Consider the following 20,923-nt stretch of genomic DNA (forward strand, 5'->3'; position numbering starts at 1 on the left):
TTAACAAGAAGAATCTGGTTTAGTTTCTTTGAGGCACCATTAATCAGAATTTCAAATCTTCCCCTCAGGTGATCCGGAAGGGAGAAGTGAGCTGTTGTTGGACGTGCACTCCTTGTAAAGAGAATGAGTATGTGTTTGATGAGTACACCTGCAAGGCGTGTCAGCTGGGGTCCTGGCCCACCGATGACCTGACAGGTACTTATGTCACAGTGTCTGCACATTCCTCCGAAACCAACTCAGAAGTCATGCGGTCATGAAGAGGAAAGGGGCATGCCTCCACATAGCTTTCATTGAGCATGGTCTAGGGTTCAAAGACTTCCCTTGGAAACAGAAGCCTTCCCAAAGCAAGGCTCATCCTGGAAAGCTTTAGATTTCAGAGGAAGTTCTGCCTGATTTCCAACCTGACTCCCAACCAGAACTCTTGGTGGTCTACTGGTCACACTTAGCCCATTCTCAGAACACCTTACACATTCCCAAGTAGACCATGAGCTTCCTGTTAAGAGACAAACATACACCACATGTCCAAGAACAAAAGATTTTTTAAGCTAAAAATTGTATCTTTTTCTTTGTTTTTTTCTTTCTTTTTGAAACCTTAAGTTTCTCAGTAAACATTGTTGTTTTTAAACAATGCAGGCAAAGGCCTGCCCTTGTTTATTTATTTGAATTTGGTTTAATTTATGATCTTTATTTCAAAAACTACTCCTATATGCCATAGTGTTCATCCCATACTCAACATTCATTTTCAATATTTCCAAAAGTAAACTGAAGTCCAAGTCCCCACAACCCTATTTCAACCTATCATCAATATAATCAATGTGTATATTTGCCTAAAAATAAAATAAAGACACAGAAATTAATATTATCTCTCTGTCTTAAAGAAGCTCATAATTTAGTGCTAAAGGAAAAATATGCAAACATGATTAATACAATGAATATAAATGAAGATAACCATATCAAACAAACGGAATCAAATATAAAGACAAAGGTTGCAGGTACATTCTCATTTGTGGGTCTTAGACTTTATGGAAACATAAAATCATATATGTATAAAAGTCATGAACATAAAAGCAGCACTGTGTAGGGAAAGACATAGGATCAGTGAGAAGGGGAGGAGGAAGAAAGGGGGTAATAAAAATAGAGATGGAATATGTTCAAAATAGACTGTATATTTCCTTGAAAATGGTCTTCCATATTAAGCCTAAAACAGTACTCCTGAAAGAACAACCACCTGGGATATGTCTAGTGGCTTCAATATTAAGAGGGGTTTTAGCACAGAATTCCTAGAAGATAGGTCATAAGATCATCAGTGTTAAGTCCCTCCCTCATTGAATAAATGATTACCCATGGCCATTGTACCAGCTTACATCAAAGCCCTGATTAGAAAAATGCTGTGATCTGGAGCCCTTTGAGGCTTGCTCACACTAAGACTCTTTGTTAGTGAGTGATATTTATACAGATGACTTCTCTTTCTTAAAGATTTAATAAAACATCCAAGTGCCTAGTGGTAGCATTGAGTCCTGTTTTTATCATTAGGCAAGCTTTCTGATGGTCGTAGGCATTCCAGAGTTGACTCAGTGCTGCGCATTAAATCAAAAGGAATTTTTTTAAGTAGATGAATTATAGTAGGTGTATACATGCACACAAAATTAAAATTGCCTACAAGAAAAACATATTATTATTACCTTTCCGTTAGTTTGGTATGGAACAGTAGTTGGTGATGTTTCCTTTCCATTGATTCATTATTTTTTCTAATTTCAAATTATATTACTGCTGAATTTTAAAACTCTGGTAACTCAATAATCTTGCATGTTTAGTCCCTTGTCCATGAATACAGTTCTCCATTGCACACACACACTGACAAATCATGCAAAATAGGCAAAAGAATAGCAGATAAAATGAAAATATTAGAGAAATAATAGAGAAAAGGTAACTTAAAATTGTGATCACAAAATATTTCTCTAGAAAAATAACTTATGTGATAAATAGTAGTTGCTAGCAAGTGGCAGGAAGAATGTCATTCCTGACCTAGAAGGCAGCACACATAGGAAGGTAAAAGATGTCAGAATATTGTCAGATTTCAGGAAAGTACGGAGCAAGATCTAATGCCTTGTAGAAGAATATGCTAACGATTTCCATGTTGGATTGTCAGTAGAGAGAGCAACCGTTGCAAGAATTTCAGTGGATGCAGCAGTATGGTAAATGTTGTGTTCTTATACAACATTCTCATTGCTGTGGGGTTAAGTAATTCAGGATAGATGGAAGGTAAAAATCAAGCAGACAGTTTGGGGAAAGACAATGGGTAAAAATCAAGTAGGCAGATTGGACGGTCATTGATGCAGCAGACAAGGTGATTGGTTTTCTTTAACTAAACAATGCATTGGAATATCTGAGGTATGATTTGGTATAAAATCAACAATACACACAAAGAAATTGACATAAAAGGTATTAAAGAAGACTGTTAAATTTCCTCCCTTAAATCCTAAAGGAATAAAGGCATTTGTTCATAAATATCTAGGTTTTAGTGTTAGATCAGAGCAATTTGATACGCCTTTTCAGATTATTAAATAAGAAGTCATTAATTTAAAAGGTTTTGGCTTTAACATATGCAAGAATATGTACCATGAGCTGGAAATAAAAGATAAAATTAAGTTTCCAGGAAACTTAAAATATTGGCTAGAGAAAAGTTTGTTTAAAAAAGGTGACACCACTGTGCAGTTCATATTATAGGTGCAGAATAAACAGTATTATGAGCAACTGGAGAAAGTTTAAGCTTGAAATATAAGTCGCCATTTATAGGAAGGGTGATAATGATAATTCTGGAACTAAGTGATCCCTCCAGCATCATTAAGATCATCACCTAGAAATGATGCAGGAATGACTAATGCACTGCTTCCTTGTCTAATATACTAGGCACATACAATTATTACACTCTTCAAAAAATGACCTTGTGCAAAGACAAATCCTCCACTGTTAATTCCTCTTTCTTCTTGCTCAGGTAACTTCTTGGATAAGTAGTATGCACTCACATTTACACACTTTCTCCCACTCTCCCTGCTGTTAGATCCCGGCAAAGACTTAGGTCTACCATGATTTGGAACTACAAGGTTATTTATCATTCCTTATTTTACAAATGTTTCTGTTCAAGGAAGTGGGCTTGATGCTGAACATTTTGGAACATGTTACAACCCAGGTTTCTCTGTCCCACATAAATGTCATTTCTGATATTGCTTTATTTTATTTTGCCTGTTTGGGGCAGGAGATGTGGGCTGCTGTTGCCTGTTCCATATAATCTAGGCCATTAAACATGGAGGTTTCCCCAGTTTAGATGTTTGCTCCCTGTGGTTTCCTGTTACAAATTTTCCCTCATAATGTGATCTACTTAGATCCTTAAATGTTTGCCAATGCCATTGGACTACAGAACTCATTCTTTTCCTGAAATTCAGATGTGGGAATATAACTTACAAGTGTGCTTTCTTCTTCAGCTTGAAGACAGGAAAGCCAGACATTGACAAATCCACCCAAATCCTCACATGGGCTTATAAACCCTAAGGTGTGTGTGTGTGTGTGTGTGTGTGTGTGTGTGTGTGTGTATTCTCACTGAGGACAGCAAATAGTTATTTTTTACCTAATAGTACCAGCAGTGAGAAGTATAAAAAGACCCCTGCTCTAAAAATATTGACATTCTAAATGTTGATAGATATAATAAATGGTTAGATGTTAATATCAGAGATGAGCAGAGCAATGTGGAAATCCAGATCAACATAATAGCTAACAGCTGCAGCTGAAAATCCCTTCTTGAAGTGCGTGTATATATGAATCCAAGCAAAAAGAGTAGCTTCCTACATGAAAAATAGAAAAGTGTATTTGTGATGCTATAATGCCAGGACCAAGAAAAAAACAGTGTGGAGAAGAGAGCTAGGACAGCTAAGCAAATACCAAGGCTTTTAGTCTTCTCTAAATCATGCTAAGTAAGATTAAAACCATTTACTTATTCAGTCATCTAGTAATCCACTCAATAAGAGCATATCTAGTGCCGTCTCTGACCTAGATAAAGGGAAGGAAAATGTCTTTCCTTTCTGTCGACCATGGTTTCACATGGGTGAAACCTCTGTGTCAAAAGAAAGATTAACAAGAGAAAGCATTATAGTGATTCGACATAAGATGTAACTTTTGAGCCTTAGTTTTGCTTGTTTTTTATTCTCTTTAAGACAGAACTCTCCATGCTACCCAGATTGGTCTCCAAGTCCTGGTCTCACCTAATTCCCTTGCGTAGGTTTCATGAAAAGCTGGACATCAAGACAGTACAGGTCTAAGCTACCATACCAGTCTAATACTAACTTTGGAGCGACATAAAAACCTCCACAAAGCAATTTAGTCCTGAGAGAATAGTTGAAGCTGAGTGGTTATGTACCTGGGTTTAAAATAAATAAATACAAATAAAGAAGAATTATGGTAAACTATGGAAGGGAAGTCATGGCCCACGTGTAGCAAGACTTGCTTGTTCCACTTCCTCTCTGTACCCCTTGTCAAGGCAGAGGAGGATGTTCTAGTCCCACAGGTATGACCGTGGAAACGGTCCTTCCACTAAAACATCTTATATCACCTGCTTCAGCGGAGATGATAAGGAAAGAGCAAGAAGTCCTTTATTGTCCATGCTATTTCTCAAATTCAGTATGCCAAGGTACTGTATTGGGGTATATTATGTCATGAACCCTATCCCAGGCAATATTCTAAGTGCTAAAACATTTCTGTAAACTCACTAGGCAAAACACTCTGCCCTTCTCTCCTAGAAAATTGGTTTTTAACAAGGCCATTATCTCTAGGAATATCCAAAAATCAAATAAGAAAAGAAATACAATCCTGGAGGACCACATTATAAATATTATTTACACCGTGACAATGTGATAATGGATAATGGATATTAATTTTAAGCATGAAATGGAAGGATGATGTGATGATATCATCTAGAAAGAGTAACATAGGAATCATAGAAAAGGTTCAGTAGCATTTATAACATGCCTTCATGGGACAGGGTATCATTTGAAATTAACATGGCAAGACATTAATATTTTTCAAATCAAGATATTTTGTATTCATACTCTACACATTTAAGTTTTTTATTTGAAAACATTCCACAACATTTTCTTACATAATGTTGAAAAATAAATTTAAGAATAAATGACTGAAATATAAATGCTAAGAAAACTGCAGTAACAGGTTTTACAGCAATCAATGTTAATCTATTGGTGTATGGGCTAAAATAATGTAGCAGGCATAAAAATCAATGAAGAAATTTGATTGAGAATTAACATTGTTAAAATTGGGTAATTGTTCTCTAATAAGAAAAAAGTCAGTGCAATAATGGTCTACTTTGAGATGGAAAGGAAAAGCGGCAAAAGGTGGCAATCTGCGTGCCGCGGGAAGAATTTTCTACAGCTTCTCTTTGCCAGAAACTGGGTCCTGCTTCACTATTTCTTGCCACTGTAAAAGCTTCCGTGTGTGTGTGTGTGTGTGTGTGTGTGTGTGTGTGTGTGTGTGTGTATTCTGCTAAAGAATTTAAGTTGACTTGCAAGTAGCAAGAGTCTCATCTTCAATTTCCCTTCCAAGTCTGCAAACTTGTTTCCTGTTGAACGTGTCAGGGGCTGGCACCCTCCAATAACCCCACTGAAAGTCCGAGGTAAAATCAACCTGGCTTCTATGCAGGAAGCAGTGGCAAGCTGGAATGGCTTCCTGCTTCTCACAAAGAACAGCACTTCAGGTGCCTGCAGCGCAGTGGAAATGGAATGAAGGTATCAAGAGGGACATTCGCTAACAAGTCTTCTGGTTCCTTGAGTGATGGAATTTCCCGAGAGTTTGGAAACAGAATTTTCAGCTAAGGAGTGAAAGTTGGTGGAGCGAAACAAGGAGTTCAGAAGGGATCTGGAGGAAGAGGAGGAAGAGCTCCCAGGGCTGTGAGCAGCGGCAGGTCTCTGAACTCCAGAACCGGAGTTACACTTTGCAAATGTTTGTTTAATACATGTTTCTCCTTTAGTCTATTTTATGGGACTTTTTATGCCGTTGAAAGTGTAAACTCACTTAATAAAAGCATGTGAGATTGTCTGGCACTGCTAACAGTTGTATCTTAAGTATTTTCTGTTTCAATCCTATGACATAGATACTATTTTTACAACTGAGATATCTAAGATTCAGGAAAATTGTATACATTATTTAGTACTACAAACCTCAAGGAAAGTCAAGCCCAGGGGGCGATGCTATGCTACTCCCCTTCTGCTGCAGCATCTTTTTTCAGTCCCATATTTCCAGGAAATCATAATGAAAAAAGAATTTAGATTCAAATTTGTCACAATATTAATTATATCCAGGATATTCTGGTATTTTTCACTCTAAATGTGATTAAAGCAGGCTATTTGATTTTCATAATTAAATTTAGATGCAGAAATGGGGAATTCTTGCCATTTATAAATAATCTGTGTTTCTGAGAATTTTATGTGAATTTAGACAGGTATGTTTATCTTTGTCTATCTATAGCAACATTTGCATTAACAATTGAACAGGAGTTTAGGATGGTGCTGTCTAGCTGCTGACTTCTAGTTTCTGTGGCGGTCTAACCAGAACCAAGCATCTGGCTTCCCTGTCATTCATTCAGTTTACAAACTAATGTTTTTCACACAGTGCTGAATTCTATGACCTTAAAATAAAAGGTGGACTAACCTTCCCTTGTTGAAGACTCACAAGTCCACAGAAGAAGCCTGACTTAAGTATTCACCTTGGGATTATAGACGTGATGTATACAATAATTGAGCCACATAGCAGGTGCAATAGTGGCACAGAAGACAAAATTATCCATTAGCAAATATGTATATATGAGTTGTCAGACTCAGTACTTGTCACACGTGGTGATGGATGCAAATTTCCTACTCTTGAATATTCCAGAATCTGGCTAGATAGACATGTAAAGAGTCTGGTTAGATATTCAAGCAAATAAGGAGGCGTTGAATATATCAAGTTTTCCTCCTCTACAATAGAAATTGATTTAGCTACCGTCAAATAAAAGAAGGATATAAAAAAAGGAGGATATAAAATGAAAGGAAGGAGCGACAGTCCAAGAGGAATATCACTCGAGGAACCATTGATCACCAAAGACTATCAATAAGAGATATCTAATGAAGTCTTGAAAGTTTAAAGGGTCTTCTTTTTTTTTCCCCCTGGTTTTTTGAGACAGGGTTTCTCTGTAGCTTTGGAGCCTGCCTTGGAACTAGCTCACATAGATCCACCTGTCTCTGCCTCCCAAGTGCTGGGATTAAAGGTGTGCACCACCACCACCAGGCAGAGGAAATGAGTTCTTGACCAAGGGGAAATTAAGCTGAAAAAGCTGAAGGGGCCTCCCACAGAGAGGGGACTCTGGGGGCCCAAACTACACCCAAACATCTATTTTACAGAGAGAACCTGTATTAAGCAGGGAAGACAAGTTAAAAGGGGCTGCTTTCTGACTCAGGCAGAAAACAGTAACAAATGACCTTGCAGGCGTTATTCTACAGAGGAGAAAAAGGGGAGGTCTGTGTTGAAATGGGCTAGGATGTGGTAGTAAAAGGGATGGGGGCCCAGGGAGAAGGGAAAGGAAACAAGGGAAAAGGGTACAGAGATATTTGTCCTGGAGGGACATAAGGACTGCCGCTGGACAGAGAGGAGACAGACACATAGGCAAAAGGTGATTTAGAGAGATAAAAGGGGAAAACCTGTTTTAGGATGAGGTGTTTAATATTAATTGGGCATATTCATTAGGTGAAACAAAGAGGGCTTTTGATTCCAGGACTTTCGTAGTCATCCTCAGGAGGAGGAAGTGACCGAATAAGGGAATAGTCCTTAGTGGCTAGCTTTAGGAAGGTAATCTGTTTTTAGCAAGACAGAGGAAATTATAGAGAAGGACAAGGCCTGCCAGAAACACAAGCTCCAGGGGGCCATTGCTCCTTCAAAAACAATTTCAGGCACAAAGACCATGTCACTTCTAAAAAATATGTATACACCTGAACATATATTTTAAAACTAAACATAATTCTTTAGAATCAAGAGTATCACAAGTTTGCAGTCACATTTTTATAAAAGTCTTCAAAACAGAAGTCACCTTTTCATGAATAAAACAAGCACCATAGCACTAAATATCTGTAAAAGATATTATTTAACCATAGAATTCCCCAGGCCCCTAGCACTATGTAGGACTCCCTTTAAAAGTTTGATACAGAGCCGGGCGGTGGTGGCGCACGCCTTTAATCCCAGCACTCGGGAGGCAGAGGCAGGCGGATCTCTGTGAGTTCGAGACCAGCCTGGTCTACAAGAGCTAGTTCCAGGAGAGGCTCCAAAACCACAGAGAAACCCTGTCTCGAAAAACCAAAAAAAAATAAATAAATAAAATAAAAGTTTGATACATAAACATCCACCATAACAAACTAAGAAATTCAAATTTATGTCAAACACAGAATAAAACTTTTATCAACAGATTTCAACAACATTCAAGATATGCCTCCAGTAATTCATCTTTATTAAGTTCCAAGAGCACAGAATTTAAATCAATAGACTTTTGGAGTTAGTGGCAGCCATGTTTCAATCCACTCCACAAATATAACATCAAACAAATAAATATCCATGTCCTTCACCTTTAATTATCAGCTTGCCTTTCCGCTAGGTGAAAATAGTAGTTACTAGATCAGAGGCGGTATGAAATATAATACAGATAGCTTAAAATCTGTTTTGATATTAATATTTCGTACTAAGTGTCATTATTCTTCTACTCAAGTTTTGAAAACAATAACTGAAGGTAGGTGGATGGTTTAGGAGTGCAGGAGACCCTGGCTCTTTCCCAACAGCAGTCTCGATGAGACTGTTCCCCTTAATGTTGATAGGAAACCATGTTGTTTTGCTTTAATGAGAGGCCACAACTCTCTTGGGTAAAAGGTATAAAACGCTTTATGACTCTTCCAATGTCTCAACGTTTATCAATTTATAAAGAGCTTCCTACAAGAAAGTAGTAATTGATAAACTAAGGTCCATGTACACCTGTAAAATATCAGTTACTCGAGGGGGAAAATATGGCAAAAGCCCCACTTCCCACAGAACTTCCTGGAACTGATTCTCGAGGAAAACATCAGTAAATTTGCATCTTGTCAGAAACACAGCAATGAGAAATGACCACAGTGTTCTTCGTGGTGATCAATCTGTGGTTTCTACCGAACAATGGCATTGTGGTCAAACAGCTCTGATGTGTTCGAACTAGAGAAAAGAATGTGGTTTCACTGATCTTAATTTCCTAGTTTGGCCAAAGTAAATTATCACAGTTCCCCCAAAGAACATAAAACATTGGAAGGGAATTCTTAATCCTACATTATTTAACCTACTTGGGGAAGGCTTCATCAATTATTAGCATATGATATGAGTGGCACGGAAGGGGTAAATGCTTTCTATCGTCACACCTCTTAAGGACTGCAGTAAGTGGGGTGAAAAATGAACAGAATATTATGCTTCCTTGTACTGACAACTGAAGATAATATAATACCATTTTCTTGAAGATACTTCTATGTGAAGAGGCCAGGAAGTTATAACAGCCTGTCTTTCCCCAGGTAGGGCATAGGACAGTGTAATAAAACACAGGCCATTTAGCAGACACTGAGTCACTTTTGTTTTACGCGCACACCTCTCCTTTCTCCCTTTTCCTTGCTCCATAATTATTCTGCCATTGCTGAAGCCACATATTGTTCTGCACAGCTCCCACAGCAGCCCGTGGATTGCAGGCAGGCAGGCAGGTATTAGCATCTTTCCTCTGAAAAGCCCTCATCCAGCTTCTCGGCAGTGATTCCCTGAGACAGTCTAATTCTCTGGTGACTGTGTCTGTGCTGTAGCAGGAACCCTCTGCCTGTCTCCACAGTCTGCCTGTTTGGTTTACAGCCCTTCTACTCTTCCCATGGAGTTCTTTTCAAACTCTCTGCATTTCTTATCCTATCTCTGTCTCCTTAACTAAAAATTGATTAAAAAAAAACAAAACCAATGCCCCATACCTCATAATAATGTTTTATCAAACATATTAATATCCATAAAGCACTCAGCCCAGTGCCTGGCACTGTAATAACAAAGCGGAGTATTTGGAGAGTCCTCTAAAGAAACAAATGACTTCCTCTATAAACCCATAGTGTGGACCCACTATTGTAAGTGGAGTTCATGCTCAGTAATGCGTATTGAATTCAGAACCAAGTGGAAGACTCCAATTGCACTGCATGAATGATTTTCCATCGTTTATTGGTTAGGAAAAAGAATTTATCTTTCCCCTCGTGCATCTTTCTTATGTGTATTGGGGAGGTGATCCCATATTTTCTTTCTGTAATAAAAACCCAAACATATTAATTAGTTAAATCATACAGTAGCTCACTTGGGAAGTTCTTACAAGATTGTACTACTTAAAAATTAGAAGTCAGTAGTCTTGGGGAGAAAAGCAGGAGGAAACATTTGTGTAAGAACATGCGTATGATTTTACAAACAGCCTTAAGAAAAGTAGCATGAGCTGAGGCTCCAGAAAATCCCAACATGACTCAAACTGGAAGAGAATTTAGGGTATGTGGGTACAAGGAAGACAGTGGCTTAGAAAGCAAGTCAGAAAGCCTTTGAACACCAGTAAGGAAAACCAGCTGGACGAAACTGCTTCTCAAGAATCTCTGCAAACACAGGAAAAGTAACTTGATCACCACCAAGTTATTTTATTTAGAAAACATAAATAAAAATTAGCAGTAAAGCCTTCTGATAGCTATGATATGTGTCAAATTCAGGGACTGCTTTAAAGTGAAGTCTTTGATGTGTGCTTTTAATGAAATATTAAAATAGCTCAAAGCATTGTATAGATTCAGTTCTGTGAAGTTGTTTCCTTTGTCTTTTCTGGGTCATCGTATTTATCCGTGAGTATTTCTGTAATGGTTTCCACAGATTCAAATGCTCACGATAGCTAAGGAAATGCCTTATTGTACGCACTTTCTGTGTGGAGGCACAAACACGTAGAGTAAATTGCTCCTGTAACTCAAGCTGAAAATGTAAAACACAGCTCTTATTTCTAACTTGATCCTTTCTCTGATAGGTCTACCTATTCAGTTGTCAGTTTTATACAAGGCCCTGTCCTTGGCACTACCCATAATGCAATTACAAAGAAATTGTTTCTGTCCTTATATTGCTCAGCCTACCTATGACACAGTCCAGCAAACATTGACACAGGCCAGAGAGAGCTATGATCTCATGGAAGGAACATGACACTCAGGCTCAGGGAAAAGTCATTCTGTGAGAGGATCTACAAAATGGAAGAACAATGTGATGAGAATTAAGAGGAAAGTGGAGAGGGAGAGCAGTGTCTTAGCTGCACTTATTATTTCCATCCACAAGCTGTGTCTTTACATACTTCTACAGCAGTGTGACCCAAGGCACAGTTCTCAAAACTGCTCCCTGAAATCGTGATCTGGGATCAGCCTTCCCATCAGTATTCTGCAATGCTGTTACATTATTACTTAGGTTTTTTACTATAAAATAAATCTCAGTGTAACAGTTCATATCTCCCTATAAAATTCAGCAATAAAAACATCAACAAAACTCTCTTTGAATTGTCAGATATTCAAAAGAGTTTTATTAAAGGAATCTAAAATAAAAGGTGTGCAATAATCTATGATGGGTATGAAATTCTGTTGTAGGAGGCCGCTTGTTTGTTCCCGGCTGATCAGATCACAAAATAACCGCACAAAAACTATATTATTTACAATACTGTTTGGCCAATAGCTTAAGCATATTCCTGGCTAACTCATATCTTAATTTAACCCATCTCCACTAATCTGTATATGGGCACAAGGCTGTGGCTTACTAGGTAAAGTTCCAGTGTCTGTCTCCAGCAGGGCTACATGGTTTCACTCTGTCTCCGCCTTCTTTCTCCCAGCACTCAATTTAGTCTTCCCCACCTAGTTCTGCTCTACCCTATCACAGGCCCAAAACAGCTTCTTTATTAACCAATAGTATTCACAGCATACAGAGGGAAATCCCACATCAAAATACTTCAGTGATGAATGACCATGAAGCTACTGCCGCAACATGAGGAATGTGTCACAAGTGTGTTGTAGCTGTCCTATGCTGGGAAATTTTAGGGAGAAAAGAAGAAAGATTAACTACCCCACATCTCTGGCCAGACATCCTCAGGATACACACCACCATAGTGAGACCCTACAGAAGAGCTTGGAACAATGAGAGACCTTAGAAGGGGCATGAGTTGATGCCAAAATGACAGCCATCAAGCAAGTATGTGGCCACCACTACACCTGCTTTTTACAGTGCAGACATTCTCAATTTATTGTGATTTATTTTTACTGAGTAGCCTCAGATTATCCTTTTGAGGATTAGATGATAAAGTTGCCTCCTCAATGGATTTAAAACAAGTAAACAAGTAAATAAATGACTAATATCAAGGTTATGATTTCAGTTCTAGCATGTCAATATATCTTATTATTTATGCCCACTCACCTCCTGTGAACTAGAGACAATGATACTTACCTGACTTATTTATTATGAAAACCTCATACAATTTCGGGACTAGGATCTGGTATTTCCTGACACTCAAAAACAGAGTCAGTTCTCTCCGGCTTTCATTCAGACATGAAGAGAATAAATCCTCCTTCTGATTGGAGTAGTTACTAATAAAATCATCCTGACATTTTAGGTAGAGATTACAATTATATTTGGGGCCATTTTTTTTAGCAGTATTCATTTATACAAACATTATTATTTGTGGCAGGAAATAGCCGTTACATGGAGGTTAAAGGACAGCTTGTGGGAATTGCTTCTCTCCTTCTGTGGTATCAGGCCTGAAGACTGGCCTCAGTTCCTCAGGCTTGTGTCAAGCTGCCCTAGCCCCTAAGCCTTTTGCCAGCATTATGGCATGTTTTGCTTCCTGCTAAAATAATGTTGAAATCTATGAGGTACTGTGCCATTGCTGAACAGGACTTGGGGTCTTGGAGGTTGTTTAATATTTTAAAGTGTTGCAATTAACAGACTTCATAGGAAGAATGGATCCAAATGGCATGAGTGGATGGTATTTGTTATTGACTAACTTCTAGACTAAGGATGTGACTCATTGGGTATGCCATGTATGTATGAGAACCTGAGTTAAAATACCCGGGACAAACTCAAGAAACTAGGAATGACTTCATATGCTTGTAACTCCCACAGTGAGGATGTAGACAAAGGCAAATGAATTTAGAAGAGGACTGAACAGCCAGCCTAACTACCTAATTAAAAGGCCAAGCAAGATTCAGCTGCTTAGCTCAGTGAGAGAATAGTCTCATGAGAATAAGGCAGAGGGAACACACTTTAAGTCTCCTTCTGGGCTCTATATACTTACACATAAGTGTGGGTACTCCTGCATTTACAAAGGCATACACTACAATTATATACATCATCATACATGCTCACATACATACTTATATTTACTTTGGAAGTCACAAAAAATATGTTAATCTGTTAATGATTATTGATAATGCAAATATGTTTTCCAGTAGAAGCAATTTTGCAAAGTGTGCAGATGACCTCAGGCATACAACTCTGTAGAGCCTGTAGTACTAAGGGTTAACTATCTGAAACCTGAAGCAAGAAGGGTAGATGTACAAGAAAGAAGAATCAATCATTTCAATTTTTTAAATTGTCTTTTGTGTTTGTGTTTATTAAAAAATAATTAAAAAATCTTCCTTTCTTTTCATGTATTTCTGCATGCCTCAAAACACCTTAGATAACTCCGAAATAGTTTGCAGCTTTGTCTACAGCCTGATTTCATGGGGATTTCATATATCAGTCAAAGCAAGCTTGATATGCAGTCACTGAAATTGGTCCATGCCATTCCTCTACACCATTTACAATAATAACTTCTGGTCAACTTAAGACTCTGTGACCTGCAGGTTAGCCCACCTGCCTGCTGTGCAGCCTCATCCGAGGCTGTGCATCACTCTATCGCACTGTAGTATCCTCTCTTTCCCCCTTTTCTCACAGATAACCTATGCTCCCCAAATATACCCTGTTTCATGTTCTGTCACAAAGCACTTGCTAGTTCCTGTAGGAATCTTTGGTTGCTCCTGGCTAAGAATAAAGCCATGGCACTTCGCCATAGATTTATCCCGGGTGAAAGCAATTATTTTAAAGAGGCCAACCAATTTTTCTATGATAACAGGAAAAGTGATTATCATCACTTCATTTCAGAATGCAAGAGAGTTCGTATCAAACAGCATACACTTAACAATATTAATTTTTCTGAACGAATCACTGAAGGAATAAATTATATGAGAGACTGAAATTAGAAAGGCAAATGAGAAACAGATTGAAGCAATCGAAAGCAGTTGCTTGTAAATTGGGAACTTGTAAGCCAAATTATTCCTCTCCTTCTTTTTGGATATGTGTCTGTGTGTCTGCAGGTTGTGATTTGATCCCGGTACAGTATCTTCGCTGGGGTGACCCTGAGCCCATTGCAGCTGTGGTGTTCGCCTGCCTCGGCCTGCTGGCCACCCTGTTCGTTACTGTGGTCTTCGTCATTTATCGGGATACTCCGGTGGTCAAGTCCTCCAGCCGGGAGCTCTGCTACATTATCCTTGCGGGCATCTGCCTGGGCTACTTATGTACTTTCTGTCTCATTGCTAAGCCCAAGCAGATTTACTGCTATCTCCAGAGAATTGGCATCGGTCTCTCTCCGGCCATGAGCTACTCAGCACTCGTAACCAAGACCAACCGCATTGCAAGGATCCTAGCAGGCAGCAAGAAGAAGATCTGTACCAAAAAACCCAGATTCATGAGTGCCTGTGCTCAGTTAGTGATCGCCTTCATTCTCATCTGTATCCAGCTGGGCATTATCGTGGCCCTGTTTATCATGGAGCCTCCGGATATAATGCATGACTACCCAAGCATTCGAGAGGTCTACTTGATTTGTAACACCACCAATCTTGGGGTGGTCACTCCTCTTGGATACAATGGATTATTGATTTTGAGCTGCACGTTCTATGCTTTCAAGACCAGAAATGTCCCAGCCAACTTTAATGAGGCCAAGTATATTGCCTTCACCATGTACACAACCTGCATCATATGGCTGGCCTTCGTGCCTATCTACTTTGGCAGCAACTACAAAATCATCACCATGTGTTTCTCCGTCAGCCTCAGTGCCACGGTGGCTCTGGGCTGCATGTTTGTGCCGAAGGTGTACATCATCCTTGCCAAACCGGAGAGAAACGTGCGCAGCGCCTTTACAACATCTACGGTGGTGCGCATGCACGTAGGTGATGGCAAGTCATCCTCCGCCGCCAGCAGATCGAGCAGCCTAGTCAACCTGTGGAAGAGGAGGGGCTCCTCTGGGGAAACCCTAAGGTAACAGTTGTCAGGGGGTAGCAGGGCTTGGCTGCTAGGGAATCAGCTGCATTTGCTATGTGGTCTTTCAATAGAGGATCTCTGCATGACTCAAGCTTCAGCAGGCAGGGTGCTTTAGGGTTTGAAACTTTTCTGAGTGTTTATTGTAGGACTGATTGAGTATTGTCAAATTATATAAGCTGAGGCTAGAAGCACAGACACCAAGATGACTAATAAAAGAATTACATCATAAGGCACGTTAGTTCAGAAGAGCAAGGAGAACAGAGGTAAGCTATATTTTAGATGTAATGGGCAAGTTAAACTCTGTATGGAGATGTTCTAATAATCTAAATGGGCAAAACAACCCAGTGCCTCTGCATACAACTCTACTAAGTTCTTTAGTTTCCCAGTTATTTATTGCCTAGCGTCCCATTCCGCCCCAGATTTAATATCGTAAACGGCAGTTAATAAGTACTCGCGGTCTTCAAATGATCTGGTGCAACAGCCAATGCATGAGTGAAGTTGGGTGTTACCCTTATCACTGTTTCCATAGATTCAAAATAGAGATCATGAATCTTGAGAACAAATTCTAAGATAGTGAAGGGCTACACAGATTGATGATGGTTGGAAATAAGGAGGTACCGTTCCATAGATCTATGGATTACAAATAAAGATTTATTCTATTTAGGATGTACCTATCAGAAAGCTGATCAAAGCATCTCTGCTGAATTTTGATAGTCTTCCTTAAAACTGTATAAGTAAACGTAAGCTGAATAACTTTCAATTGAAAAGTGTCTTTCAAAATGAAGTCAAATATCTAAATGATATTGCTTGAACCATTTTCATATACTGTGGCCTAGCTCGGCTGGAAGCCTTTCCTGTCATCCCTCCTTATTTAAAGCACTAATGTTGACGGATATGGAATGTCTGCTGAGGTTTGGAATGGACCCATAAGATCCTTGGAGACATTTAGACCTAAAGTCTAATCTGTTGGAGTTATTAACTTGTACCCCCACCTCACTAAATTATTTTCTCATTACTTTCCATTTCTCATCTCTTCCCATGTAGGTTGTGTAAGACACTTGACAAACTAAGTTGTATCATTTTTTTTCTTCAACAAATGCCGGAGCGTCTTGGTTCCTATCTAGAAGGCCTCCCATATATCTAACCTGCTCACATTTTTCCGCCATGCCTCCCTGACACCTCTATTAAAACACTCCTGAAACTTCTGCAAAATCAGCTTTTCAGATTGCCTACGACATTTATTTTTTTCAGACATTTCTTTCATAAGTCATTTTTTACAAATAAAAACTTTCCAGGGAAAAATGATTTATAAGACAGGCAAGCTGGCATGGGAAGGCAATTGTTCGCCTAGGTACCAAGAATCCAACAGGGAAGGCTCCTTAGAAAGAAATCATCGAGTGATGGCTATGCAACCAGCTTTTTCTCCATTTCAGTGCTGATATTGGCATCTCCTCCCTGTACCTTATTAATTTCAAGTGACTAACTGGGATCTTGTAGCATTGACTGTAGGAAATGGATACATATAGTAGGCGCTTTAGTCGAAGTAACATATTGTTGTAATAGGGCTGTTGGACAGCCCTGGAACTACATGCTAGCAGCACAAATTGTTCAGTTGTACAACCTGTGCCAGTTTTTCCTAGCCTCTCTGAGGCTCAGTCCCCCACCCCCATGAATGGAGATTGTGAAGTACAGATGTTTACTGTTTGAGGGCCACATAACATACTCACATAGTGTATACTACACAATAAGCACTTCTTAAGAACCATTATTTTAACGAACTAGGTTCTCAATTGCCCATATTCCTCAATACTTGAAAGTCAGCTATATACACAAATAGAATGATATCAACAATTAAGAGAGCATCCAAAGTGCAGTGCACGTTTAGGAAGACACTGCTTACACAGCCTGCTCTTTCCAGGTTTCCCTCTTGGCATCATGCCAGATTGTTTTAGCACATCTTGTTTCATACTTTAGTTAGAGAAAACTTCCTGCAAGTGGAAACCTCATCTACCTCTCTGTAGATCCTTCTTTCCTTAGTGCCTGGCTGGACTCACAGTGGTGTGTCACACATAGGAACAGATCATTAGCCTAAATAAATTTATAAGGTAGTAAGGTGCTGGGGCTTAGTTTCTGTTTGTCTTACACTGTGCATGGTATTTTGCAGTGATCATGAGATTAAACATGCACAGTTCTGTGTTACAACTGTCACTCACAGTCTGTTACCATCAGTCTCAAATCAAGAAGCAGATGGATTGTTAATCACAGATCTTGATATAGTGATACTGTTTCTCTATGATATTTTGCTAATATTTTTAACTATCCTATAATCAACTTATATTTTTTAAGTGATTGGAGATAGGATTTTGTGGCAATATGTTAACTTGAATTCCATTTGTTCATTGAATTGAATCTAGACGTCAGTACAATTAGGTGTGTTACAATGTCAAAAAACAAAGATAAAAAAGGACGTTGGTAGCGATTGTTGTTTTATGCAACCTTAAAGACAACCGGGTCCGTGTGATTATAGCTGAGATAGGCTACGATCTGATTATAGGACGATTTTCTTGCTGTGACCAAATAGGATATGTGAGCTGGCATATGCTGTGGATGTGGAGGAGAAGAAGTCAGAGAAAGTTGTCATCTTCTTGCAGTGCGTTCCATCCCGCTGCTCTTTTCAAACTGTAATCCTCAGCGACGGATGTGACCTAAAATTCTTTTCCTCTTTTCTTCCCACCTGATCCTAAACTAAAATATTGCTCCTCTTTGATACAGAATCAAATGCTCAAACACAACTCTATAAATTTACCTCTTCTCCAAATCCCAATTTTGAAAAGGTCAGTATGTATCACACTGGCACACTGGAGTTCAGATGAGAACAAAGGAAGGAGGTGCCTCTAATGTTTTCATGTTTTCTTTTAAATTATTTCTATTGTTTCTACTTTTCAGAGATTGAGTTCTGCCTTCTGCTATTGAGCTCACATGTTGGGGTTTAGGAAGGTCTCCAGTAGGTTACTAAAATCCAAAAAATCAGGTCTTTAGGAATAAGCAGCTCCTATCTTGGCCCTACCTTCCTCTGCACCATTCCACCTGGTTCTGGAGACATCAACTGCTACTAGCCAAAGTTGGGGTCTGAGTAATGTTTCTCTATGTGATCTCTTCATTTATCCCTTCATCTCCCATCATCCAATCAGAACGGCAATGAATTCCTCTCTATTTTAAAGAGAATGATAATTGCATACCATAGAGCAAAGAATGTTGTAACGATTCGAAGGTTTCAATGACTGTTTCCAACCATTGATATACCCACTGGGGGGAAGGAGCAGAGACATTGACCGTATATGTTCAGCAGCATCCCACAAGGATCCATGCCTCAGTTTAAATACAGCAGTATCGACTTGGATGAGCTGTTTTAGTCTACTTCATAAGCTATGAAATAGTACATAACATAATCCTGATTTTAAAGAATGAGGTTCTATATTAATGTTTAGTAACAACACATAGAAAGCAGTCAATAAATACAAAAGCATTTTAGAACTGGGTTTGATTGCAACAACCCATTTTTAGGTACCCATAAACTGGTTCTACTTGTTAGAAATCAAATTTGCCAGAATCCTGTATAAATTAAATAAAATAAATTAATTATGTCTCATTAAACAAAATGGACCCAAATATCTACCATAAAGTGATCCTATAGCTTATTGTCTGCAAGGGAATTGGATAGGAAAAGTGTGTAGCTGTTGTCACTGCATAGACTGATGAATTTTGTCTGAGACAGAAAGTGGTACTATACGGTAGTGACGATGGTTGGAGTAATATAAAACAATAAGGTAGGGGTGGTGAAGAAACACAGGGACAATTTAATGTACAAATCAGTGAAGTCTTCAGCTATTACCCATTTGCTATGTTCTGTCCACTTTACAGATTTTTTTTATATTATTCATCTAACATTGATAGTTTTCCTGAAATGGGGCAAATATCAGCACTCATCTTTCCCAATTTTTGAATTAAGGAACTTGAGGCTGAGCATCATTTAAAGGCTCCTCCTTCACCTCTAAGCTTGGATGTGATGGAGAGGTTTTTAATTTGGGTCTCAGCTTGTGTTCACAAGAGTTGAACATTTCCCAGTGAAGTCTTTGTAAAATATCTCATGAAATTTTCTTTGGAAAACAAATTATTAGCCTATCAAACAATGCTTAAAAAACTCTATTCTTTGGTTAGAGACAAATGCTGTCAAATATTGTACTATAAAATCCAACTGTTCATTAATTAACTCTTCCCAATCATTTCCTACTTGAACTGTAAGAGCCTGTTTATGGAAGCAACCCTTATACACTTAAAGTCATTTGATTTGATTTACAAATCTCCCCAGTATATTGTTGTAGACCATCTATAATTGATATGTCAAAGTGTTGAATGATAAGCAAGACTTGATAGATGAAGCTGGTCATGTAAGAGAAACCTCCTCAGTATCTGTGATATCTGAGACAGATAGAGCAAACGGTTAAACTTTTGGTAAAAGGGTAAGTTTCTGGACACTGTTTTATATCAAGAAAATATCTGTTTTCTTAGAAGAAAGAGTGAGAAAAATTAACTTTGAAAGAAATTGATAGGAGAAAGGAAAGTATCTTATAGATTTACTCTGAGGTAACCCCATTTCAAAAGGCCTATGCAAGACAGAATCAGTTTGATCTTCATTGTGTTCTAAGATGGAACAGCTGTCTGCAAACTACTGGCAGATGCTAAAGACGCAGGCAAAGTCATCTAAGATGATGCTTTGTCCCTACACTGGGATTTCTTGCTTTTAATGCATGAGAGCTCTTGAATCTTGATGAGTAAACTTAAAATTAACTGGCACACATTAGTAAAAATGCAGAAAAGGGGGACCTTTCAGACAACATGTGTCTGGAACACATTTGATGAGAGAAGTAACATTTCTATATATGAATATATATAAGAAATATCACAGAGAAAACACCTGCAGTAATGTATTCTACATGAAACCTGCTAGCCTCTTCTAGGAAGGTCAAAAAGAAAACTGACTTGTAAAAGATAATTTGATAAATTCAAAGGGACAAATATCACATTTTCACTCATATGAAGAAGTCATAAGAAACATACAAGACATGTATAAGCACATGCACACACACACACATATATCTGAATATGGTTACAAAGTATCTGTGGTTTATGTCAAAACATTGACTATTAACCAAAACATCAATAGAGAAGGGGGGAGTTAAATAGTGTGAATGCAGTTAAATTAGGAAGAGGACTACTTAGCGGAGGAAGATACTTATTAAGAGGAGGAGGCCGAACAGAAGAGGGAAATGGATGGTCTTAATAGGAGTCAAGTATATGGTCTTCATACCTGAAGATGTCATAATGAAACTGACTTTTTAAAAAAGAGATAATTTAAATAAATAAATAAATAAAGAGATAATTTAACAAACTCAGTAAGGCAGTGCCATGTTTTTTTACTCAGATGCACGTTCTTGTTCATGCTCAGAATTTACAA

At 38.5% G+C, this 20,923-nt stretch overlaps 1 protein-coding gene across 5 annotated transcripts in view; it reads left to right on the forward strand.

Annotated features, from left to right (window-relative positions):
- The window catches only part of Grm5 (glutamate metabotropic receptor 5), a 363,712-nt gene that overhangs the window by 298,072 nt on the left and 44,717 nt on the right, over nt 1–20,923 (forward strand). For all 5 annotated transcript variants that reach the window (XM_041666785.1, XM_041666947.1, XM_041666697.1 and 2 more), the window contains 2 exons: nt 69–195; nt 14,466–15,405. In XM_041666785.1, the coding sequence (XP_041522719.1) occupies nt 69–195; nt 14,466–15,405 (1,067 nt within the window). The remainder of the gene's footprint in view (nt 1–68; nt 196–14,465; nt 15,406–20,923) is intronic.

Source organism: Microtus oregoni, unplaced genomic scaffold (assembly GCF_018167655.1).
Source record: "Microtus oregoni isolate MIOR12 unplaced genomic scaffold, Mior012 000000F_ref0000247, whole genome shotgun sequence".
Classification (NCBI taxonomy): Eukaryota; Metazoa; Chordata; class Mammalia; order Rodentia; family Cricetidae; genus Microtus; species Microtus oregoni.